Source organism: Cornus florida, unplaced genomic scaffold (assembly GCF_030987335.1).
Source record: "Cornus florida cultivar Cherokee Brave unplaced genomic scaffold, ASM3098733v1 CherokeeBrave_3.0.0_Hap2_Chr10, whole genome shotgun sequence".
Taxonomy (NCBI): domain Eukaryota; kingdom Viridiplantae; phylum Streptophyta; class Magnoliopsida; order Cornales; family Cornaceae; genus Cornus; species Cornus florida.
Window position 1 is genome coordinate 105624771 of NW_026775580.1, and position 27306 is coordinate 105652076.

Consider the following 27306-nt stretch of genomic DNA (forward strand, 5'->3'; position numbering starts at 1 on the left):
GTAAACTAAACTTGTGTTGACAAATAACCTCAAAAACTCATATTTTTAAAAAACATCCATATTTCTTAGAAGTTTAGCCACACAACTAAAGAGATTAGAAAAAAGAAAAATTACTGTTAGGCACAAGAAAATCAGATAATTATAAAAGAAAAAAAAAAACAATTTATCATGCTTTGAGAATATATCATAGTCAAAAGAATAGTTTGTTAATCTGCTTAATTAAAATTCGCTTAACGTGAATAACCTTGAAATGTGTTTGGTAACTTCTTTTGTGTGTTTGAATAATACTGTGTTTATTTTAAAAATAAAAATAAAAAATGCCCAAACTGAAAATACCAAATGAGTATTTCATAATGTTTTAGCAGTGATATTTTTTAACTAGTTATTTTGTTTTTTAATATTGTAACACTTTTTACTAAACATTATTTAATACTAAGTATTTTTTGTTTTTAAAAATTTTGGAGTAAATTTTATGTTATCAAACATGATTCCAATCACTATTAAAATACTCCAAACGAAATGCTTTTGTTTCGAATGAAAATAAAAATACAAAAATGAAATAGGTTGTCAATCATATTCTAAAATAATAATGTAGAGATAAAATGATATTTTAATTACTATATAAAAAAAAAAAAATTAAATTAAATTTTTTTTGGTTAGGTAAGAAACACGCATTCACAAATTGGGCTACCATTTGATGCATGTGAAGTTGGGCTAATGGGCCATTGGTCAGCTGTCGTTTCTCATTCCGTTTCCTTCCAATTAATTCCATCCCCCTTTTCCCCACTCTTTTAAAAACAAACGCAAAGTTCAAAATTTCAAGCGAACCGAAGTGTTGGGCTTCTCTGTCATTACTCAATTCGTTGTGGATGTGGTTACAAGCAAAAAGTAAGTCGCAATTTTAGAATTTATAAGAAAATTTCAGTATACTGTTTTCTTGAAAGATCTGGATTCGGTGAGCTGTGTTCTATCATCTATGTCATTGATAGGGTTCAACTTTCACGCTCTCCTATACGATGATCGAACACGATAGGTGGAATTCATCGAATAAAATCAGTGACGGTGCAATCTCCCAGAGGTATGTGGCGTGGTTTGGTAGCAAGTTGTCATTAAAACACTCAAACTAGTTACATGTAGACTGACCCATATATATATATATATGTATGAAAGTATACACATTGGTAATCAAAGTTTGAGTGTCCTTTCCAGATAGTGTCAGATATGATTTCAGCTTAAGAACTCAGTTTTTGATTTATTTAATTTGCCAGCCTATGGATATTGATGAGAAGGAGCATATGGTCAGAAATGCTGGCCGAATGGGAATTCCATCTGTCCTCTGGCTATGGTAAGGTCTTTTATTTTCTAATATTTTAACTTGTTCGGTCTTCTTTTGTATGGTTGGTCCTTCTATTTTTGTTGTTAGAGTGAGTCTTGGTATATCCATTTGTTTGTAATGAAATGTAGTTGTTAATGTTTGAGAAAGGGAAAACAAAAAAGATACATAGGTAGAGTGTTGTAATTGAGCTGAGGCATCTGGCTATTTTGGGCTTGACTAAATCGGTCAAGCAGTTGTTTGAGTTTGAAGTTGAGCCCGAATGTGAACAGACCCAATTTGGCTTATTTGGCTCGTTTCAAACTCATATTTTGAGTTCGAGTTAAAACTCAGAGAGTAAAGAAATCAAGATTGATAACGAGAGAAAATGATTATAGATCCAAATGAATTATAACAAAGATGTTCGTAACGAGTCTGTTCTATAAAACCAGCTCATTAACATCCTTCGAGCACAGATCCGAGGGAATATCAAACAATTAATATTTAAAACAAACACAAATTACAAAAAATGAATTAAAGAAATAGATATTACAGCTGAAAAGAATTCTAATTAGAAATTCTCAAAATAATAATGTTAAAATCCATTAATCCAAAACCTCCAAAGTAACTGCATTAACTTAACAACTCGGGAATCCCTCAAGTGGACCTCTAATAAAATCCCAAACTGGAAAGGAAATAACTGTAATAAAAAATCCAAAGCTAAATAAAGAAGTAGTCTTACGTAGTCGGATAAATGAATGTCTATATCTGCTCTGCACGATCAAGCTCTAACTCTGGAACTGACGAGCACCTGAAAAATAAGAGAGTGGGTCAGGCCCACATGTAAGTCATATCCTACTACGATCCATACAGAAACCCGATACGCAGATACATCCTAGATAACTCAACAATAACTAAAGTAGTCCATATATGTATAATTACACACTATAGGACGCTCACTAGTCCAATAGGTCTGTTTCAGCCTGAGTAGAGATACCATGCAAATCGCACATAATATGGTCATGAGTAACTAGACCTACCAGGGAACAACACCTATGTCTAGTTATCCATCCTAGGCGATATACGCACCCTAACCATGGTCCTAAGACTCAAGCTCATAGTGAAGGGAGTTATCCATACTATATTTTTACTAGCTTATGGACTTGAGTGGGGAACTCAGAATGGAGAGTGATTGATTCCCCATTCTTGAATAGGGAACTGAACACTTGAATTGAGAGTGATCGATTCACCATTCTGTTACCAAATCATTTTAATTACGTTTATCATCTTAAATATTTAAAAATCATTTTTTTTTTTTTTTTTTGTTGGCAAAGAGGACAAGATCCGTAAGAACAAGTACAATCATTTTGAATCTCCAACATAAAAAGTTATACCACTTGGATTAAGTTTTTCATGGTCTATTAAATGGAACCTTCATTTTTCGTTTTGCTAACTTATCTCTACTTTACCAAACATATATCAATCTACTCAATTTTTTTTTTAATAAGTATATATCAATCTACTCATCTTTTTCATTCATTTTTGTATTACGAATTCCAAATACAACAAATAGTTATTTTCAGAATTATTTTGATCTCAAATTGTTATTTTTTATATATTACTATAATCTTCATTATCATTAAATTTCATATATTTTATTTTAATTACTAATCTTTAAATTGATTCGCCTTAATATCATCGACAAATAATATGCACCATTGTGTAAAATTACTGTAAGAATTGGATTTATTAGTGATTCTTAGTGCACATATGATATTATGGGTTTGGTCTTTGCCAACTATTTTACTTCACTACATAGCCCAATAACACGTTATGACCTTTGTTAAAAACCATTAGAATTGTAACAAAGGCCATTGAAGCCCACATATATAGGAGTCATTTTCTTTGACATTAAAGTATGGAGCATTAACCATTGGCCCAAAACAGTGGAAAAGCATATATGACTCAAATATTTCACATAAAAACATATATATATATATATATATATATATATATATATATATATATATATATATATATTTCAATTAAATAATAAAAGATAACACATGTGACATAGTTAAACAATTAAATCAAATAATAAATAAAAATAATTAAACCAAATAATCACCCAAAAATACAATAAAAATAATAAATAAAATGCCGAGACTATTCTTTTAAAATTAGGGATATTACATTTGGGTATATTTCTGGGAGCCACACCTGGTTGTGACTGTTTAGACATCTTCTTTGCTTCAGCCTGTGTCAGCATATAGCATTCTTTTACAGCGACTTGATCGTCCCATAGATTAATAACCTCTTTTTCGTCCGGAGATAAGCACCGCATCACCTGATGAAGGGTGGACGGAACTCCTTTCATTCGGTGTATCCAGCCTCTTCCCATGATGAGATTATAGGAAGGGTGGATCTCTGTTAAGACAAAGTTTTCCTTCAGAGTCCTTTTCGCCACGGAACTCTGGATCCACCGTCAGGCTATGGCAGGAGACTAAAGGATCGATCCCTACCATGTCCGAATGATCCCATGCAAAAGCATCTGTATTGCTTCGAATGACATCAATTAATGCTTCCTTTTCTTTGGATGTGGAAGAAAAGCCTAAATAAGTGACCTTTCGGGGGTCACCGAGGATAATTTCTATGGCTCCGAGGATCTCCTCGGTAGGCTTCGTAGCTTCTTCTTCCTTCTCTACCTTAAGATACTTGGGCAGAGGGTTCTGTAGTTGCTATTTGGATATATTTCTGGGAGCCACGCCTGGTTGTGGCTATTTAGACATCTTCTTTGCTTCAACCTGTGTGAGCATATATCATTCTTTCACAACGATTTGATCGCCCTATAGATTAATAACCTCTTTGTCGTCCGGAGATAAGCACCGCATCACCTGATGAAGGGTGGACGAAACTTCTTTCATTCGGTGTATCCAGCCTCTTCCCATGATAAGATTATAGGAATGGTGGATCTCTGTTAAGACAAAGTTCTCTTTCAAAGTCCTCTTTGCCGCGGTTACGGATAAGTCTATTACCCCAAGGGGATCTACCCTTGTGCCATTGAACCCCATCAATGGGCTGGATGTAGGTCGAATTGATGATGACGGGATCTTTAACTGCTCAAAGACTGCCTTTGTGATGATGTTGGCACTACTCCCTGGGTCTATCAAAACCCTCTTGATTATGCAATTCGCCACTAAGAGACTGATGACCAATGGATCCTCATGGGGGAGTTGAATAGGTCGCCATCACCGAATCCAATACCGATGTTGGCCGAAGCGATAGCATTGACCGAGGATAACTTCCTGAGCTTATGGGCTGCCCTCAATTTGGATATGTATACCTCCTCAGACTTTTGATCATCTTCAGATCTACCATGTATTGCATGAATGACCTTTACTTGATTACCTTCTACCTTCCAAGGATAGACCTCGCGGGGCTTCACATACTCCTTTGTCGTGAGATAATCCGCCAACTCACCTCTAGCTATCATATTTTCCACTTTTCGCCTAAGGGATCTGCAATCATTGGTTGAATGCCCATAATCTCGATGATAGGCGCAATGCTTGCTTTTGTCCCTCTGCTCCAAGGGTTGCTTCATAGGATGCGGGGCTATGAACCTCATCTTATTCTCTTAGAAGAGCCTAGCCAAGGTAGTTCGGAGAGGTATAAACCCTTTCTCTCTCCTTTGCCTCTTCTCAGGTGCCTGGGTGATCGTCGTTGAGGCGCGCTGGCTTTTCTGGATTTTTGAATTTGGAATTCTCTCCCTAGGCTTGTTCTCCACTGTCACGAGGGTGGCGTGCTGCGCTCGGTGGGCTACATTTTCTTCAAGCCGAATGTAGATCTAGGCCTTGGCCTTGAGAGTTTGCATGTTGGGAGGAGAATATTTGACCAAGGAAGTATGAAACTTCATCCCCTGAATCATTGCAAGTTTGAATGTTTTTATAGCAGTCGTGGGATGATAATCTGCTATTTTCAAGGCTTCCATGTTGAATCTAGATAAGAAATCCTGCAGTGTTTCCCCTTTCTTTTGCCTTACGGTGAAGAGGCTGGCAATACTTTTCTTTTGATTCTTATTTCCACAGTATTGTGCTAGGAATATGGTGCACAGAGTTACGTAATCCGGGATGGACTTGTGTGGCCTATTCCTGAACCACTCTAGTGCAGCTCCTGTCAAACTGGTAGGAAAAACTCTACACATCCAAGGATCATTACGGTCATCTAAAGCCATCTTTTGGGTGTAATAATCCAGGTGCCGAGAAGGATCTCCCGTACCGTCAAACTGAGTAAAAGAAGGCATGGTAAATTTCTTGGGCCTCTCTACTATATACACATCGTCAGTGAAAGGAGTCTTCACCAGGGAGTTTTTGTGCTCTCTGGCCATCTTAGCGGGTGTCTGAATCTTCAGCAGTCTTTTCTCATTAAAGGCATCCTGAACACCAGCACCATCTAGAATACCATTGGACCATACCGTAAGCTTACGACTAAACTTGGCTTGCTCGTCCTGCGTGCGACGAGGGAAGTTGTCCGAAGCAACTGCCTCGGTCCTTGTCTTCTGCTGCTGTTAAACCTTGTTTGGCTGAGCCTCATTGGGTCGTGCCCTATTAGGTTAAGGCCGGTTAACTGGGGGAATATTCTGATTAGGGGGTGCTGCCGTATCACCTGGTGGTGGCAGTGGTGCCAACTGAGCCATCGCCGTTTGCAGAGTGTTATTCTGCTGTTGAAGCAAGACGATCTGAGCCACGCTAGCTTCATTCGCTTGACGAAGTACGTCAAACTGGTGTAAAAACTCTTCACGCATCTTTTGCATCAACTTCGTCTGTTGATCCGCTGAAAATCCTCCATTCAACAATCCAGATAGTAGTAGCATAATTCACTTGAAACAAGAGTAGGAATATATTTGTACACGAATTCCCGCATACGATGCTGTAGGTGCAAAATCCTGCTCAACCAATAACGATTGAGAAAAATAATACAACACACTCAAAAATAGTAAAAATAAACAAGAACAATGTATAGAGAAGTATAGAATTGCTTGGATCCTTTTATTGGAGGTCTGAGCCTCTATTTATACACAAAAATTGGTAGAATTAAGGTAGGACTCGTGTTGCTTGTCCTCTAATTCTTCCCATACATGACTTTCTTTACAAATAGAGTTTTTTCTATTGTATAATATTTCCTACGTAGAACTTGTTTTGCATAGAACTTTACATCTGTGTTGAATCCTTTGCTTAATAGGACTGGATAATATTTAATTGTACTTGGGCCGGATGCAACTCGGTTTAAATGACTTGACCAATGGGCCAGAACTTCAACAGTAGTGACCTTGGGCTGATTAATGTTTTTACCTGGCCTTGGAGGTCCAATACAAATGATATTGGGTTAAAGAATAATGTACTTTGGGCTTGATCCGGATGGGCTTCTGAAATCTACCAAATATAGATTTATATAGTGATGACGTGTTCAATTCTTATTGGAGGGAGATTTTTCCCTTCACACTTTGCCCCCAATTCCTCTTTAAATGGGTTACGGTTCCTAATTAAGGGGGAATTGAAGTTGTGTAGTTGCCACTTTCGAACGAGGCATTTCCATTTGTGTCTATTGTTATTCTGACTCAAGGATTTCTTCAAGACTTGCTTTTGTTCTCAGTGTGCTCGTTCCATCCATTGCGTTCTTCACATTCTCATATCTCCAGGTTAGTTCTTCTTTCCCTTCTTCCAATCTTGCATTATGACTCGGTTAATCAGTCGGATGTTTCCCCAATCCAGGCTGAGACATCCACCTCTGGGTTGGACAGTATTTTTACTAAGGAAGAAAGGAACGCAATTTTATCTGTTCGTCGTATCAAGTTTTCGATTGAATCCGTAATGGAAGATTTCGAGATTCCCAAGGGGGTAAAAATTGTAGAATACCCAAGGGCGCCGATTTTTATGCCGACGAGGGCGTCGGAGAAGACGAGTTGCTCCTCTCTGTTGGGCATCTCAATGCTTTTAGATTCCCCCTTCATCCCTTTTTATCATTTAGTCTTTAACAAATTGGGGATTGCACCCCTACAAGTAAACCCTAACTTCCTTTGAGTAATCTCGGCACTCCTCATTCGCCGATGGCCGGAGAGTCTTGACTTGACTCTGGCTGACTTGCTGATCAATTACACTATTTCTAAGCATGGAATCGAACCTGGTCGCTTCTATTTCACCTCTCCCTTGCACCAAAGGATATGTACAGACCTCCCTACTTTTAAAAAAAAGTGGAAAGAGAAGATGATAATTGTTAAAGGGAGATGGGCCATGCCTCAATCGAGCAAACTCCCAATCCCACATAAGTTCGGGAAGTTAGGTATAGAACGTCCCCCCTCTCTTCATGAAGATTGTTCTGGTTGTTTCCCATGTCGAGTCTTATTCTTTCGGTATATTTATGAGTTTCTTGGTGTTTTTTCATTGACATTCCCTTCCTCTGCTGCCAAGAAGAGGCTTTCCTTCCTTGAAGAGCAGGTTTGGAGAGACCCTCCTTCTGTTGAGGACTTGTTTACCTCTGCAAACCTTAAAGTAGTTGCTTCCAGAGCCGTAGCTGCTGATCTCATGGACCTCTCACTTCCATCTTTCGACAGCTTCCCCATGATTGAGGAAGAAAAACAAAGGGCTGAAGCCTGAAGAGAAAGGCTACAGAGAGTGCCCCATTAACTATATTATGCTCAAACGAACAGGAGAAAGAGATTAACGAAATTCCTCTGAACAAGAAGGCGAGGTTGACTTCTTCTTTAACTACAAAATCCAAGGGCGCTTCCAACACAAAAAGTAAAGGAAAGAAGGCTGAAGAGACTACCTAGACCCTGCTGGTCATCCCGAGCATCATGTTCAACATGTGCTGGAATAGCTGTCGAAGAAATTGGATCCAAGTCAATCAAACCATCATCGTACTGAGGCACTGCTTTCTCTGTTTTCTCAATATCTTGTATGATTTGATCTTCCATAAACACAACATCTCTACTTCTCACTAGTTTCTTGTCAACTAGATCATATAACTTGTAGCTAAACTCATCCAGGCCATAGCCTAGAAAGATGCATTGTCGGGTCTTCACATCAAGCTTAGACCTCTTATCTTTGGGAATATGCACAAAAGCCTTACACTCAAAGACACGCAAATGATCATAAGAAACATCCTTGCCAGTTCAAACTCTGTCAGGTATATCAAACTGAAGAGAAGTACATGGTGTGATATTAAGAGCATGTACAACTGTACTCAAAGCTTCACCCTAAAAGGATCTTGGCAATTGTGCCTATGAAAGCAAGCATCTCACTCTCTCAACTAGTGTCCTATTCATCTTCTCAGCTAAACCATTAAACTGAGGAGTCTTGGGAGGCGTCTTTTGATGTCGAATACCCTGTTGTCTACAATAGTCATCAAAAGGACCTATGTACTCTCCCCCATTATCTGTTCTAATGCACTTCAGTTTATTTCCAGTCTGCCTCTCAACTAAAGCCTGAAACTGTTTAAACACATCCAACACTTGATCTTTTCTTCTCAAGGTATACACCCATAATTTCCTTGAATGATCATCTATGAAGGTCACAAAATAACGAGAGCCACCGTGTGACATCGTCTTCATAGGTCCATAGGCATCTAAATGTATCAAGTCAAGTATACCTGGCTTTCTTGAAGGAGGGGAACTCTTGAAGGAAACTCTATTTTGCTTCCTTGCCAAACAATGAGTACACTTTTTCAAAGATGCACTCTTAATTCCTGACAGACGATTCTTTTTAGCCAACATTGTCAAACCTTTCTCACTCATGTGAGCAAGCCTCTTGTGCCACAACTCAACTGAGCACTCATCCTCCATTGCATTAATAATGCCTTTGGAGATTCTTGCCTGCAATACATACAAACTAGAAAACTTCTTGCCTTGAGCAACTATCATAACACCCCTGGTGAGCTTGCACTGGCCAAAGGAGCTGCAATAACCCTCATCATCAAGTTTGCCTGCAGAAATCAAGTTCAAGCGGATGTCAGGAACATGCCTTACATCTTTAAGGACCAATCTCGTGCCATTATTCATTTCCAAGCACACATCTCCAATACCAATGATTTTGGCCAAGCCATCATTTCCCATCTTTACTGTCCCAAAAGTCACCTGGTGTATAAGATGTGAAGGCATCCTCTCGAGATGTAGCACGAATAGAGGCGCCACTATCAATAACCCAGCTGGTCTCATGGTATGCAATATTAATAGCATCATCATCATAAACAATGAGGAAGTCTTCAGAAGTAGTGGTGGCAACTCGATCATCATCCTTGCCATCGTCGTTATTTTTCTCATTCCCTTTCCCCTTGTTCTCTCTCTTCAACTTTCTGCAATACTTATTGATGTGCCCCTTCACGCCACAATGATAGCACTCAACATTAGCAAACTTGTTGGACTTGTTTCTGCCTTTATCTTTATTCTTTTGACCCGTGCTCTTACTTCTCCCCCTATTTTCTGTAACCAAAACCTCTGACTGTGAACTGGATCCCTGTGACTTTTTCTCATCTCTTCATTTAAAACACTGCTCTTAGCTAGATCTATATTGATTAAACCATCCGGAGCTGAATTAGACAATGACATTCTGAAGGTCTCCCATGAGTCCGGCTATGTACCAAGTAGACATAACCCCTGTACCTCAGCATCAAACATAATACCCATTCCAGCCAGCTGATTAATTATTCCTTGGAAAGTGTTCAAGTGATCTGTTATTGGAGTCCCATCTTGGTATCTCAAAGTCATCAAGTGTTTTATCAAAAACATCTTGTTATTTCCAGTCTTCCGGGCATACAACTTCTCAAGTTTATTCCAAAGTGTGCGTGCATGTGTCTCTTCAACAATATGGTTCCAAACATTATCATCAACCCACTGTCTAATATATCCACACACTTGCCGATGTAGTAATGTCCATTCTTCATCAGATTTATTATCAGGCTTCACACTAGCAAACACCGGTAAATGAAATTGCTTCACATAGAGAAGGTCTTTCATTTTTCCTTTCCAAGTGTGGTAATTTGAACCATTCAAAGTTACTATTCTACTTAAATTAGCTTCCATTATTTAACACAAGAAAATTAAGCAATAATAGTAACCTGGCTCTGATACCACTTGTTGGGAGAATTCAAAAAGACTGATTCTAGCAACCTGAATCTCTCACAGTTAAATCAACTAAAATATATTCTCTCTCTATGTGTAAATCTGTTAGAAAGCAATTAAATAGAGTACAATAATCTGAAAAATATAATCAACATCACACACACAAATGACATAATCAATTTTAGCGTGGAAAAAACTCCCCGATGTGGGAAGCAAAAAACCACGGGACCGTAGTCACTAAATCTCTACTATCAACAAAATAATGGGTGTACAAGAGTTCTCTCTAGTTAGAACTAGAGGTAATCAATCTCAAGAAATAATCTTTCTTGGCAACAAATATCTTTTAATCAAAGATTAAAGAGAGATCTCACCAAAACGGAGGTACTGTTCACGGACCCAAAAACTGATCCAGAATGCTCGAAATCCAATCTCTACCGTTCAGAATGTAGAGCCTTGTATTGCGAACCCACCTGCCAAATTTTAGCTCGATCGGACCAGAAACGCCTGCTGATCGGAGCCCTTGATGAAATCTGGTCGCACCTTGAAAAACTGGTTTTTTGGAATTTCTCTCTGTTTTGTCGGAAAGCAAAAGACGCCACCTCCTTTTTCTACACCACAATACAGCATAAACATTCATACCCACATGGGCTTCACTTGGGCCATCCTCACATTAGGAGGGAAACCCAGCCCAACATGTTTTTGTTGCATGTTGAACTTGTGCTTTGTTTGCTTCCATTCAATATGCATAGAATTCTGACTGTCACGGGGATGCATCGTTTAAATTCATTGCTCTCTCTTTTCATTTTTTCCAATCCCAATGATACCTGGTTAGCCTTTCTTTTACATGTTTGTTCGTTAATGCACAAAATTTTGAAGCTAGATTTCCCCACCTATGCTTCATCCTAATTGCTCGGAACAGAGGCAATTGAAGTTGAATCAGAAATGTTTACTTGGAGTGAAAGTGGAAAGAGGATCAGGATATTACATAAATATTGGTTGTATGAACTATTCTTGTCCTATTAGTCTGAATGCTCCCTTCTGGAAGAGCCAGATAATGGTTAGAGGTTATGTACTATACGCACTTATGAATCATTTAGTTATTGACATGATAAATTAGGTATTAACTCTCTAAAATGGGTCGATAGATTTGATTTAGGATGATATTAGCTCCCTAAAATGGGTTGATAGGTTTGCTCAAGGATGATCAATCTTGGATATCAACTTCTAAAACTTGGAGTCATACAAGTCTCTTTCCCCGAAAGACCAAGGGTGATTAAAGTGTGTTCAACTTCTATTCTCTCATATTTGCTCAGGGTCATCAGGGAGGAAGCACATATAGCATTTAGGTCTTATAGAAATAAGACAGCTCCCATCAATTACGTGTTTTGGGGGAAAAGGTGGAAATCAAATGTAGTCACACCTTTATTGACTATGCCTCTTCTTGTGATGATTCCAAATCATGGAACCTAGGGTTGTACATCATAGGTTAACTGTAGAAGCATTTCGTATGGGGCTGGCTGCTGCTCTCTGTTACCAATTCCAGGTTCCTACTTCTTCCTCAATAAGGCTACAGCCATTCATGAATGAATCTGTGTGCCAAAGAACAATTAAGCACATGCACAAGGTGCCCTGCCCAGTGCATTGAAGATCATAGTTTGCAGCTCTCCATGAAATCGCTACCTCAATGCTCCAGTTTTTGAGAGGTCTGAATTTTTATGCATGGAAGATACAGCGCTTTGATAGATCTCGGGGCTTCATTTACCATTTTCTTTCTTGATCCACTGATTTAGTTTCACATCCAGTGTCACCAATGTCTTTGCTATTGCTCTTCAAAGTCTATCCATCCTGCTCGAGGGGATCCAAGTATTTGAAAGGGGCACTAAGGTAACTGCAACATTGATGATGTTTTATGTATTAAAACCCAAAATGGGCAACACTTACTGCACATTTTTGTAGAACACGTGAAAATTTGGTAATATACTATATGATGTCATCTGATTTAAATGTGTTTAAAGAAAACCTTACACATTACTTTTACTCACTGCCAAAAGTTGGAGCCATACAAGTCTCTTTTCTAGAAATGACCAAGGGTGAGTTTTGAATGTTCAGCTTCTATTCTCTCATCTTTGCTCAGACTCATCAGGGAGGAAGCACATCTAGAAATAAGACAGCTCCTGTCAGTAATGTATTTTGGGGATGTTGAAGGATTTAAATAAATTTTAAAGTTACACCCTCTCTAACATCTTAAGCTTTTAGAGTGGATGGTGATTAACATGGTATCAAACCAGGCAAGGTCCCGTGTTTAAACCTCACCGTTACCATGATAGTTAAAATTGAAACATGTGCTGGACCAAAAGAAGGCCACACGTGAGGAGGCGTGTTGAAGGATTTTAAATAAATATTAAAGTTACCCCCTCTCTAACTGCTTAAGGTTTTAGAGTAGATGGTGATTAATAGGAGAAAAAAAGGAGAAAGAAAATGCAGCCACACCCTTATTAACTATGCCTCTTCTTTCTTATTTTCTTTTTTGGGATTTTTTACTCTATCAGGATTCCCTTTTTGGGATGACAATCTTTTGATTCAAAACCCCATCCAAAAGAAAGAAAGAAAAAAAATAAATATTCTGAAATTGCGGGAAATTCAGGTCAAATCAGCTTAAGGTCCCTATAGGAGTGAACTATGCAGCATCATGCTTGTTAGGGAGCTGATACCCCAAATTGGAGAAAGACCACGTACATTAGCTTTTGCTTCAGAATTTTTTTTTTCTAATTTTTTTGCACTTCCCTCTTGAGTATAGAGTTCTGAATGAATGGAAGAGAACACCCAAGAGATTGTACAAGGCTTTAATTTGTAGGTTAGACCTGCAGTTATTGCCTGTAAAACAAATCATAGGATGGTAATGAAAATTTTCATATTTACAAGTGAACCTCTGTACTATGATCATTTTGGGAACAATTGATGAGACATGGATGTAACTACCACGAGTTGGTTGGAGTGGCCCCTACTGGAATCACAATATCATTGGAGATTCAAATTAATATTATTGAATTACTTCCAGTGCAACTTATAGGATTGTTTTTTTATGGACTGGGGCTTCCTTTTAGGCTCCTCAGTTTTTGCTAATTGAATTACTGGTTGTAATTTAACAAAATGTTGAATGGCATATATCAGAAAAGAAGCGAAAAATCCCCAAAAACTAAAAGGAAAAAAAAAAGAGGGAAAAAGGAGAATTTAATTACTTACACCAGTGTTTCATTTCTACAGAATTTGGACGATTATTGAATATAAATTTTATTCATTGATTTGTAATGGTAGAATGTTCAATTTCGTTTTCATTGAACAAAGTGGAGGTAATGTCGCTTTTGCTCTAGGAGAGAAAGGAAGTAAAGGAGCTGCATGGTAGATAGGGGGATCATGTGATTCTTGTGCCCAGCCTAAAATGAAACCAATCCATATTGATATCCATTTGAAGCTGGACTTTCATATAAACCAAATTAGAACATCACAGAGTGTCTTAAAAGGGAAGTTTCTGAAAACGAGCCAGTTTTCTCTATAAAAGAGTTCTCAAATTAGATGACTCTACTTGTTGATGTTGTTATTTCCCAAATAGCATGGTGCATCATTGAAGAGGAAATCTTGAAGAATCTTACTCAACTCCACTTAACAAAGCCTTTTTCTCAATTACTTCGTATCATGGACATGAATTAGTCTCAGGGAAATCACATATTATCATATCCTTCCTTACTGACTTTATCCACATTAACTTTGGTCTTCCCCTTCCCCTAGCACTATTCTCAATGTGAGCCACGTCATTCTTCCTAACTTGGGGCATTTAGTGGTCTTCTTTGCTTGACCAAACCATCGTAATCGATTTTGTCTCATTTTATGTCCATTTGGTGCTACTCCAACCATCTCACAGAATTGTTCTTTTCTAATTCTATCATTTCTTGTCTCATTGCAAATCTATCTTAGTACTCGCATTTAAGCCTTACTCACCTTATGCATACATTGTTTCTTAGTTGTTCAACATTCTGTCACATAAAAAACAATTGGTGTAATAATTGTTATATAAAACTTTCCTTTCAACCTTAAAGGGATAATGGATCATACAAAATACTAGGTGCAGTCCTCCATTTTTAAAATCATGCCTTGATTTTTTAATTAATTTCATCTCATTTTCTTCTTCATTGTGTATAATTGAGCCTAAATAATGAAAATGCTCACCTTTTTTATACCTTACGATCTTCAATTTTCACTGTATCTTTAATTGTATTTCTAGATTTGCTAAAGTTACACTCCATATATTCAGTTTTATACTTTTATTCCTACATACCTTAAACCCTTTGAATTCAAGAGTTTCCCTACAAACCTCCAATTTAGCACCCACTCATTATCTAGTTTCATCAATTAAAACAAAATCATTAGCAAATAACACATATGGGAATCTCATCCTGAATCTACCTTGGAGAATCTTACTAAATGTGCAATTATGGCTTCTAATCAATTAATGTTCAGTGATGCTGTTTGTAATGTCTGTGACCTTGTATGCGCTGTCAGATGATATCCTTTATAGGTGCATGGAATATGTCGGTGCGTGGAATATATCAATGGATTTGAAGTGAAAGGATTTGGGTTTGAATGATAGATTGACCATTGAAGTTATACTGAGAGGTTAAAATTGATGTTATGATGAAGGTGTGAAACATGTGTTCTGTTAAGATCATTGTGCAACTACGGTCTCTGTCATGTTTCGGACAACACTTTCCTCATGCATAAAATAATTAAAATTTTCAAGTCAGTTTATGCATTTTGTTGAAACCTAAATCTGAACTTCTAAATCTAAATTTAAGCTATTCTCCTTAAAAAATTGGAATTAAATCCATTAAAGAGTTCGAAAAAGAAAAAAAGAACAAGAAAAAGATAATTTGATTATTTACACGTAAAGTTATGGTTTGAGCTGGTAAAGAACTTTGTTGATCGCTCCTTGAATAAAATTGTAGATACTGCAAACCTGTTTCATAAAACAAAGCGGAATTGATGTGCCTTTTGCTCCATTGGGATTTTACTATGTGCTGTATCACTTTCATCATCTTTTCTGATTTCTCCCGATAATGCGTACATGACAGGCACATGCCGCATACCCAAATGGATTGATGGCTTCATTGAGCTCAGTGTAAATTTTCTAGTTGCCAAATGAAAGGTTAAGATTAATTTTCTATCAAAAAATTATTACTATTTTAGTTTTTTCATTCTTGTGTAGCCTTTACGGTGTATACTATTATTAGGTTCACTAATTGCTGGCTTCATTTCTTTTCATTTCTGAAGAGCAGAAAACAGGGAAGACTAGGATTGTGTCTAATGATGGTGGAAGAATGAATGGAGGACCTAAAAGTGATGGAGGGAGCACAAATAAAGGCCCAGAAAATGTAAGATTTTCTCTTACTACGTAAATCATAAATGAGTGAATGATAAAAAAACATGGAAGCACGTGGCAGAGCCTCCAGTGGTGGTGGGGGTGCCCCTACTACTAGTGTGGCACCATCCTCCCACTTTAAAGTAGTGGACTCTCCCTCTCCCTCTCCCTCTCTCTCTCTCTCTCTCACACACACACACTCTCATAGTTATATAGATATATGTATATATACACATAAAAGAGATTGATTGATAAAGAAGAGTTGAAAGTGCTAGGTGGGTTGTTCATGGATTGCAATCCTGTTTGTGTCAAACGTATCCATCACTTGGGTGTGTCATTGTGCCAAACCCATCTTAGCCCTTCTCCCACCCTCTAAATCACACACACACACACTCAAAAACACACACAACATGACAAATGTGTCAAGAAGTACTAGATGACCCCACTATGACCTTGTGGGTGGTCAATTGTTGGCTCTTCTCATATCTTTTTCCAGTCTCTCTCTCTCAACCCATACACATCTGATCTTGTACGTAGCAACTTAACAATTTGGGAGTCTTGTTCAATCCCAATTCCAAATAGAAGAGAGAGAGAGGGGGTGTTCTTGGGTGCAAATGTTTGACCAACCAAACATGTAACCAAGTAAAGCTATTCAAGTCCCAGTCCATTTAGGAAGAGCTATCAATAAAAAGTATCTCAACTAACCCACCCCAACCTAACCAAACTTCCAACTCAGCTCTACAACTTTATATCATGAATATATATATATATATATAGACTAGAGAGAGAGAGAGAGAGGGGTATGGCGGCAGGTCTGATTAGGGGGTAGTGGTGGTGGCGGAAGGAGTGGTGGTGATGTTTGTGGTGGGGTCCTATTAAAGTGTGTGATCTTTGCTTTATCCTTTTCTTGTATGATCATCATCACTACTACTCCTCATGGGACTCATGTCACATTTGCTTGAAAATATAATATAATGGGGGGACTTGGTTTGAAAGCCAAACGAAGTAACACTAACGTGTCTGAATATGAAATCAACGTGTTGGCAATTCTAATTTAGATTTGTAATAGATGAACTGAATACTATGATGAGCTTGAGCTGGCTTGATATATATATATACATATATATATATATATATATATATATATATATATATATATGTCGTGAGTGGATTGCCTCAAAAACTTTTAACAAGCATTAATCAAAATGATGTCAGTCTATTCTTAATAAGAAACTACGACCACCAGTCAAAATGATTGGATAAACATGATCTTTAAAATTGATGTGAATTCCACTTTGTTTGATTGTGTGCATGTGTGTGTTTATTTATACATAATTTATAAAGTAATGACCCTTTTATCAATGATTTAAATTTGGGTGAGTTAGTAGGTATTGATACCCATGTACCGATGATATAGTATTCCTGACACGAATAACTTGTCTTATTGATTGAAAGTGACATGTAACTGTTACTCCCTAGATATTAAAGTGAGGATGGTTGCATGTATTTGAAGGGAATAGTCCTCCCAAAAGGAGTAGAGGCACTTATTTTTTCTTAAACAAAACCAAAAATCTCAATTGCTCGATCTGCATTTTTCTGTACCAAACTCTATGTAAAGCAACAAATTTCATTTCTCTGCATTGAAGAAAGTCTAACTCTTGACCGAAAGAGAGAGAGTCATACATTATAGAAATTATTATTGATATATTTGATGTAATCCATTTCAATTAATTTGGGGAAAAAAAAAAAACTTTTTGGAATATTGATTTAGCTTGATATAAGAAGACTTGGTCAACTTTTAAATAGGGGAGGGAGTGGGTGGCATGATACGAGCCCACAAATCCTATTTGACTCCAAGAGGCATGTTGGGCTTGACGGAGCCCATTCCAAGCAAAGTGGGCTGCATAACTTCAAACGAGTGACCCGACAACCCTGTCATTCACGTGCCATCCACGTGAACCCCTTAGGATCTAGTGTGTGCATTACTATGTGTTTTTTTTTTTTTTTTTGGTCTTCAAAAATAGCAAACTCACTCACTTATTCCTCCCAAGAACTTAGAAAGTTGATTATGAACAACTTGTTACAATAATTCATCAATAGTTTTATAATAATTAATAATCAACAGCTGAAGATGTAGGTCGCTCTTTGGTTCAAAGTCCTTTTTATCTTTTTTATTGACTTGCATTCTTCAATGTCATGCTACGAGCCTCCAACTTGGGGAGGTCCTGGTATCGAGTGTAAGGCCCACTTTTGTCAATACGAGACTTTTGATATCTTTTCTCTAGGTTTTTTATTTCTTTTCTTTTTTTAAAATTTTTTATAAATATATTCGTGTAAGAAGATAATCTTATTATAGTTATTAACATTTTTTTTTTTTAATTACCCAAAAGAAAAATACTTGGTTTATCTTTTGGCAATATCAGATTTGGAGCTGCTTCATTGATATCTCATTTTAAATTGGAGTCTTCTTTAGTATTCGAATATGATAAAACTTCACATATGATACAAGATATTCAAATGTGGATGTCAACCATTCTGAAAGTATATAATAAATGATTAAATTTATATAAATACGTAGTATTCGTATTTTACTAATGTTTGGTTTGGTAACACAAAATTAGCGTCTTGGAATTGGTATTGGAGGAAAAGGTAGTTTAAATTTAGTTTAAACTTCACGTTGGACTAAATTTTCTCTAATTTTAAATTCAAGATGCCAATTAAATGCTCCAAAACATAATATAAAAGTATTCTCGTGGTTCACTTGATTTTCTTGAAGAAAAAAAAAAAAAATTGGACCTAGACACACACCACATTTGCCCAACTGCACTTTTATTGATTTTTTGACCAATTGAATGATGAAATTGCCTTATGATTTTTAAAATAATACTTTCTCTGTCCTATATTAATTGTTCATTTTTAAATAAAAAGTATTTTAATATGTAAAAATTAAATCTTTGAATGAGAATACCTAATTAAGTTACATTTGAAGTCACTCGAGTGTTTTAATATATAAAAATTGATGCATTGTTGAGTTTTTAAATTACTAAATTGTCTTGTAAATTTTAAATGTATAAAAATCAAATTGAAATATTAGATGAATAATTATGAAAATATTGGATCTAATTTGTTTAATTTTTAGTGTGAACAATTAATTTAAGACATTTTAAAATAAAATAAAAAATAGACTACTAATATGGGCGTAGAAGTGTTTTTGAAAGCAATTATGTCGTTTCAATTTTTCAAAGACCGAAAAAAAAACCATATGCTATGTGAAGAATAAATCAAACACTAATCAGATGGACCAATTGTTGTTTTGATTAATAACCGTCGGATGTGCGGTCATAGGATACTCTCTGCTTTGGTTAGCATTAAATCGCACAGTGCACGCGTCTCTGCTACCTTAAATGCCACTTTTAAAAAAGCTGTGTTGGGTCCACCAAATCTGCAACTTGTCGTCCCACCTTCTCTCTCTAGCTCTAAACACACACACACACTTATATATATATATATACACACACTCTATTGCAAGATCAACCATTACGCGCTTTACTCGCATCAGTGTGAACACTTCTCAGCCAGGGATCACCGTCTCGCCGTTATTGACATTTGTTAATCCCCAAGTCAATTCATACTCGCCCGAGTTTCTAAATCACGTACTCGCTGTCTCTGTTAAGCATCTGTAATTTGGAATACTTTGGTTAATTGCACCATGTTTATTGCTTTTTCCATTAGATTCTCGTTTTTGTGCTCTGGATGTAGATTTTAGTTGGGAACATCATTTCTGGATGGAGCAAAATATTGGGTGGAAAAAATAAGGCTTATTGCAGTGGTTGTATTGTAATCAAAGAAAGGACTTCGTTGCACGTGTTGCTCACGAGTATGTGTTGGTTTTGGCGACAGTTGGTGTGCGGTAAGGTCCACCTTAGCTATTCGGACGACGGACTTGGTCATGTATTCTAGTCCGGACTTTGGATGGTTTTGTTTAAAAAATTTTATTCTTTTTTAACTTGATCCATGTAGAATCCTAGTTGAAAAGTTAAGATATTTATACATATTATTGTTAAATATTTGCTTATACTTTAGTTTTCTTCAAGAACGGAATTATGTGAGAAGATAAATAGTGAGATGTTATAAGTATATAAATGAAAATGAAAAAAATGAGGTATGATATATATATATATATATATATATATATATATAAATATTTAATGGGGGTAATTGTCACCGCGACTTAAACATAGGTTCGTGGGTAAAGTGCAAAGATTAACCTCTGAATTATTGTCATTTTGTAAATAATTCATCGAATTATTAATTTGTTGTAATTAAGAACAAATTTATCACAAAAGACTATTTTATATCACAAAAGACTATTTTACCCTTTCTTAATAAAATTAACATTTCTTATTAAATTTGATTATATTTTATCTAATTCAAAAATTAATTATACTATTTACCTTAATTTTATAATTAGTATCAATTTATCATTAAAATGGAAAATAATAAGTAGATTAGTAGCTACCATTCTCTAAAATGATTAATTTATTATTATAAAACTTATTATACTCAATTTTTTTTAAAAAAAGAAAAAAAAAATAGTGTAAAAAAATAACTTCTTTTTCATTCAATATTCATGAAAATTTAAATTACGTAAATAAAAAATATTATTTTTTATTTTTTTATTCAATATATTAATAAAAATTTAAGAAATTACTTAAATTATTTCAATTTTTTCTACTTAATATTTTTATTTAAATAATCATTTTCAAAATTAAAGACAAAATTATGCAAATTTAATGAAGAATATTTCATCAAATTAGTATGCATTTTTTTCATAATTTATTTCAATAAGAAAAATAGATAAAAAATGGTACTATAGTCATTTAATGAAAAATAGTCAAAATAATAAGGCATTTTACAATTAAATGTCATAGTGTAGGTAGATATTTGCACAAAAAAAAGGAGTTATTTGCAAATTTAGACATAGCAAAGAGGAAGTTTTTACACTTTACCTTATATTTGTGCCTGCTTATATAATCTAAGTAAAATCATAGTAAAACAATATGTTTAAATAAACACGATTCAATTATGCATATATTCATGTTCTTCTGTGTCTACTCAATTATATTTAAATTTTTTTTTCAAATTTAAAAAAATTCAAACCAGTTAAATTTTGACTAGATTTTGGGTCAAGCTTGCTTAATTTCATGTGTTAAGGGTACCTTGTTGCAAACATGTACGATTCCCAAAAGCGCTTTTGATATGATGTTTGTTTTTCTTTTGTGATTGCTGAATGTCACAAAAGGAAAAAAGCTACATGAATAAAACTATATTAGGTTACCATGGACTGTAATTTATTTATTTATTTATTTATTGCCAAGAAACTTGGGTTCAAATGGCTCCACTTAGCTGCCTTAGATATTTATTATAGAGTGAAGAATTTTCATCCTATTTACACTATATTAGTTTTTTATTTACTTTTTTTTTTTTAAAATGACATAATGATTTTTAATAATAACATTTGCACTTCATAATTTTTAAAGAAGTACAACTACATTTCAATTTTGATGTATAGATTTTTCATTTTAATTTAAAAAATCAAAATGATAAATTACCTAAGACACCTTAAATTATGATTAAAAAAATCACTCTTTCCTTTCCCAAAATTACAATAAAATGACAAGTTGGCAGTTAGTTGGCAGTTTTATGTCACAATAATTTACATTTTAAATGAAGTTCCACATTTATTCTTATTCCCTCTATTCCAAAAAAATATGTTTATATATTTTTTTGAAATTGTCCCAAAATAATTGTCCAACTTATTTTTTCAAATAATATATTTTACATCTTTCTATATATATCTTTTAAGTTTAAAATTTCAAACTTGAATATTTAAAATCTAAAAAGACAAGTTAGTAACTTTTCAGAAAGAGAATATATGACGCACATGTTGCTTTAAAAACTTCTATTTATCAAAAATGACATTTTTTTGAAACTAAGGGAGTAATTAATATGTACTGCCACAAAACTAAACTTAAATTAAGTGAAATATATAAAATTTCCCTCTAAATTAATAAAGTTACATTTTTAGTTACATTTATGAACTTAATACAACATAGTGTGTGAAACTAAGCGCAAATATGAAACAAAAAAAAAAAAAAAGCCGAATTAATTTAACCCATGATTTAAAAAAGAATTGACGTTTAGTTTTATCAATATTTTATGTTGTTATGTCGCTAATACTGCTAACAGAAGCGAACCAAACTTTTGTTCCTAGAAATTCCAAACCTCTAAGGACCACGCGCTTTAGGATTGCGTTTGTATCACGACCCAACCACTTCGAGAGGAGCACCCATATGAATGGTCTCTACTTTTTTCCTCCATTTTTCTTTTTGTCGGTAAGTGGTAACTCACGAGTCAGGATGACATGTACTATATATTATATACATATAGAGAGAGAGAGAGAGAGAAAGAGTCTAGAGAGAGAAAGACAGGGTGTGGACTTCTTCACAATCGAACCCACCTTTGACATTTCCCCAAGTCAACCCACAATGCAAGTGACAAGCGTTTTTCAGTGCCAAAGGGCCCAAAGGATAAGCGTTGATAATGCCAGCCCATCTCGCTCTAAAAATTCCGCCCCCCTCTACTTTCTCTCTCTAGACTTCTTTGTAACTTGCAGGAACCCCCCCTTTTATCTCTCTCTCTCTATAAATAATAATTGTTTTCCACTCATTTACACCCTCAAGCTCTCACTCTCTCTCCTACCAAAAGTCAGCGCCTTCCTTTGTCCCCTTTCCCTTCTTTCTCTCTCTACTTGCATTTTTCTCTCTCTCAAGACTAGAGCAGACAAGTTGAGAGGGGATATGGAAGATGATTGGGATCTGCAAGCGGTGGTCAGAGGCTGCACCACCACCGCCACCTCCACCACCACCACCACCACCACCACTTGCACTGCAGATGTTGATGATCCTCTTTCTACCTTTCAACCACAAGATAATCACTTTCTCTTCTATCCAGATCCAATATTTGAACAAAGGAGTGAGAGTATTGAAGACTTGCAAGATCTGTTCAAACCGTTCTTCCCCAAATTACAGCCTCTCTCTCCCCAAAACATACCCATCTCACCTCTCTCTGTTCTCGGAGGATTACAAGATCTATCACCACCACTCCAACAGCAACAACAAAAACAACAACAAATACAACTTCAACTACAACAAAAACAACAACAGCCAAAGCAGTTTGTTGGTGGCTCCAAAAGCATTGTTACTTCTGCTTCCAACACTACTCCACACACCCAAACTCCAAGGTCAAAAAGAAGGTATGTTCATGTGTTTTACAGAAATTTCATATATATATGTGTGTGTGTGTATGTATGTGTAGAAATTTCATATATATATATGTGTGTGTGTTTTCTCTCACAGGAAGAATCAGATGAAGAGGGTTTGCCAAGTACCAGCTGAGGGTTTATCTTCTGACATGTGGTCTTGGAGAAAATATGGCCAAAAACCCATCAAAGGCTCTCCATATCCAAGGTGGGTTTTCATGGTTTCAATCATGTTTGATTTTTAAAATCCAAAAATTGACTTTCAATTTAGTATTAATACTTGTTTAACATTTTGGATATATGTTTTTTTTTTCCACTTTTAGAAACAAAATTGCTTTGATTTTAGTTATGAGAAAACTAAAATTGAAGATGTTATTAAATTGTTGAATGTGTTGAATTGATTTTGTTTTTCGGTTTTGTGGATCAACAGGGGTTATTACAGATGTAGTACTTCAAAGGGGTGTTTGGCCCGAAAACAAGTGGAGCGGAACAGATCTGACCCGAACATGTTTATTGTCACCTACACGGCTGAGCACAACCACCCCATGCCGACTCACCGGAATTCACTCGCCGGGAGCACCCGCCAGAAGCCCGTCACACCCCAAACGGCTACCGCCGGTGATACCAACAAACCCAGTTGCTCTTCCCCTGTTTCGCCGGCGAGTCTCTCTCCGGCGAACGAAAAGGTGGATAGCAGAGAAGACTTGATGCTGGAAGACGATGAAGATGAGCTCGATGTCTCCGATATGGTTATGGGTGATGATTTCTTTGCTGGTTTGGACGATCTCGTGTCTCCCGCTACCGCAGATAGCTTTTCCGATCAATTGCCGGCTACTCTGCCCTTCTCTTGGCTGGCCAACAACAGTGCCACAACCACCGCCGCCGGCGGTGGTTGACTAGTCGGGAAAGTGACACCTGTCACGGGCATGAATGATGCTTTTCTTCACCCTCACTTTTCATTTCTCTTTTTGTCCGTTAGATAGAGAGAGAGTTTTTTAACCAGTGGCAAAGAATCTTCAATTACAATGTCTTTGTACGTGAAGGTATAATTCTCCATTATAGTGAGTCTTGTAGAGAAAAAAAGTTTATTCCATGTTTTTAGATGTGTTGTATAATGATGATCTTAATCTAGATGTTAATTTTTGTACCTTGTGGTTTATACTTTATCATGCATACATTTGTGTATATAATAAATGGATAGTTCCTCTGATACAGAGCAGTAGAGGGTCCTTTTATTTCTGAATTATTAACCTCTAAATCATAATTGATCAATCTAGGCCAATACCACTTTATGTATGTGTGTGTGTGTATATATATATATATATATAGATGATGAATTAGGTTAAATATGTTGATTATGGGAGTTTCAAGCGGAATCTAGGGGACATATGCATGACAGCTGTTAGTTTCCCATGTCCAATGTTAAATTGGTGTGCCATTCCTAGTTAATGGTATTTGCCCCCAAATGGGTTCAATTGTGAATAAAGAGGTCATAGTCTCAATCCTGTTCATTTATGTGTTCATGAGTGGGAATAAACTGAAAACAGAGTGAGGAGGATGTCCCATGGACATTTTCTTTTTCAATCACTAGTAGTAGATGTGTTTTGGTCCGGTAACCACTATTGAATGTTTTATCAAATATTGAATTGCACTTTGATCATTCCATGTGTGAATAAGATTTCAATTCCAAACCGCCCATTATAATTCCTTGATTCTGACATTTTGCCTTCTGATAAAAATTAAAAATAAAAAATTGCTTGATTCTGACATTTCACCCTCATTCAAAGCCTACAAATTAATTGACTTCAAGCAAACTAGTTGTAAAATTTTAAAAGTAATAGTATCAAGAGGTCACCCTCTATTGACCCTAATATTGAGATAAAGATTATTGGACTTTGTTTTTAATTTCACAAATCTCAAAATTCTTCTTCTTGGTGATTAGTAAAAGAGCTTATGCACCTCTTTGTCAATAGGATCACCTCATTATAGCTTTTTTCAAATTTTAAATCTATAAATAATTATGTTTGGCACCGGTTACTATATGAATTCCATATCACAATAAAGCAATCTTACTACTTTATTAAATTAAACATTGAGGAAAAATAAGGTTCATATACTTGATAACAGAGATTTAAATTTTATATCATTTTAGTAAAATTGAGTAATGTAAATCTAATAAGTTTAAACCTGTCTAAAATCAGGGCCGATCGGAACCTTAGGCGGTTGCCTAAGGCCCCAACCCAATTATTAAATATACAACTAAACAATAATTGTGAAAATTAATACAATTTTCCATCTTTTGCCTATTATCTTTCCCCCCTACCCATCTAAACAATAATTGTGAAAATTAATCATATGTGTACCGTACCTGCTGCAACTAGTTTCATTTAAAAAAATATTTTTATTTATTGTTTTCAACATTAATAACATATCAAAAAGTCATTTTTATATTTTTTTCGTCTAAAGTCTAAAATTATATTGAACAGCTGTCTAATATGAAATATATGATTTAAGACAAGTATGCATTGGTGCCTAATTTGTTAACAACAATAGGTGAAAATGTTTAGAAGTTTAGAATGCTTTCAGAGAAATTGTAAGCTGAGACATGATCATTTTATGGGGCCCTAGACAACAACCACCACACAAAATTAGCAACCAAAATCTAGCAACACATGCAAGAGACTGAAATGAAAGAGGTGACAATATTGTCCCAAAAGTGTAAAACTGAACCTTAGTAACATGCATCTTTCAGAAATTTTATTGAATTTCTTGGCTAAAATTTGAAATTTCATAGCGATGAAAATGTATACCCTTGCTTAGCTCTCTATATCATAGAGAATGAAACCATGGACCTCAACCTGTAGAGCAAATGATTTATACTCTTGACATAGTACGAACAAAACCCAAGGTTTTACTAGGACCGGGATTTACTTTACAATCTCGTGTACCAAAGGTCATCAGGTTGGAATGATTCTCTATTTTTGAATAAGCATTATGTATGAAGGCCATGCCAACAAGATTCCCATTGAAACATAGGATATGTCGAACCAGTTTTGAACTATTGAGTTTCTCCTAAACATGGTGGAAGTAATTTATGGTGCTGATCATGAAGCGAAAAGCTCGTGTTCTTGCACAAAACTTCTTGAACTTTTTAATTTTCACCAACCGTTTAGAAGCCACTGATCAGTAGTGTTTTTGATCCACAAGTTCAAGTGCTTCCTCCAACCAATTATTTTTCCGGAAACCTTTAAACATTGCATGGTATGTGGTGGTAATTTGGCCTCAGTACTCCCCCCCCTTATTTTCAGATCACAATTATCATTCATCAGAAAAAAAGGGTACAACTTTGAGTTTCTTATTCTTGTCGAAAGAGTAGTTGATGAGAATACTGTACATTACTACTGTTGTAGGTGGAACAATGGAAGCATAACTAATGTCTCTAAAGACTTCCATTACCTTTGTCAATATATTCCCCACCCAGCAATAAGCCTGAATGAATCAGTGCTCCATAAAATAACTACAGTAGGTGCATGAACATACGGAGTAATATATTAATCATCTTCACCATCAATCTGTGGGATGTGTTTGTTTATTAGTCCTTGGTGGTGTTACAGTTGTTACTCTGATACAAGATATCAATGCGAGTGTTGAATGTGACACCATCAATTGGTCAATTTTAATTCCTTTAAGCACATCATAAACTTCATCCAGTTTGTTCTTCTACCGATCACAACCTTATTCATCAATTGGCTAAGAGCATCCGGCTTGGTTTGGATTTTGGCTAGCCCTCATTTTATTGTTTGGCTTTCGGGGAGCCCCAAGTTGGTGTGGTGCTCGCCATATGGTGGGCCCCACACCAATCATAAGATTGCAAAATTGATTATTTGAACATTTCAATTTATTAATTAGATTTTGAACTTATGAATGAGAATATTCTAAAAACTCATAAAGAAAAAAGGAAATGAGTTGGGTCATTCAGCTAGTTTTATACTATTAGCTCGGTTGGCTACTTTAAACTTACAAAAAAAAAAAAAAAAAAGAGTTACTTTTGTCATATTGATTTAAGAAAAATTAATATATATATATATAGATATAGCACAATGCAACGTGAATATCATCATCCATAGAAAAATACTAAACCTTTTGAA

The 27306-nt window shown here is 35.7% G+C and overlaps 2 protein-coding genes across 4 annotated transcripts; both read left to right on the forward strand.

Moving 5' to 3' along the window:
• Positions 1–591: 591 nt before the first annotated feature.
• LOC132276713 (uncharacterized) lies at positions 592–19912 on the forward strand. Of its 3 annotated transcripts, none has more exons than XM_059778284.1 (6): positions 592–888; positions 990–1078; positions 1269–1345; positions 15551–15597; positions 15755–15850; positions 19597–19912. In XM_059778284.1, exons 2-6 carry the CDS (start codon positions 1017–1019, stop codon positions 19795–19797), a joined length of 483 nt encoding a protein of 160 aa, XP_059634267.1. In that variant the 5' UTR covers positions 592–888; positions 990–1016; the 3' UTR covers positions 19798–19912. The 3 variants fall into 3 exon arrangements, 1 of the variants encoding a protein (XP_059634267.1); XR_009470922.1 differs by having other exon boundaries at positions 601–888; positions 15551–15624; positions 15750–15850; XR_009470921.1 differs by having other exon boundaries at positions 606–888; positions 15551–15624.
• Positions 19913–22500: 2588 nt separating this feature from the next.
• LOC132276714 (WRKY transcription factor 22) lies at positions 22501–24305 on the forward strand. Its single transcript, XM_059778285.1, has 3 exons — positions 22501–23152; positions 23256–23366; positions 23589–24305. The coding sequence occupies exons 1-3, from the start codon at positions 22698–22700 to the stop codon at positions 24052–24054; spliced, it is 1032 nt and encodes a 343-aa protein (XP_059634268.1). The 5' UTR covers positions 22501–22697; the 3' UTR covers positions 24055–24305.
• The last annotated feature ends 3001 nt before the right edge of the window (positions 24306–27306 follow it).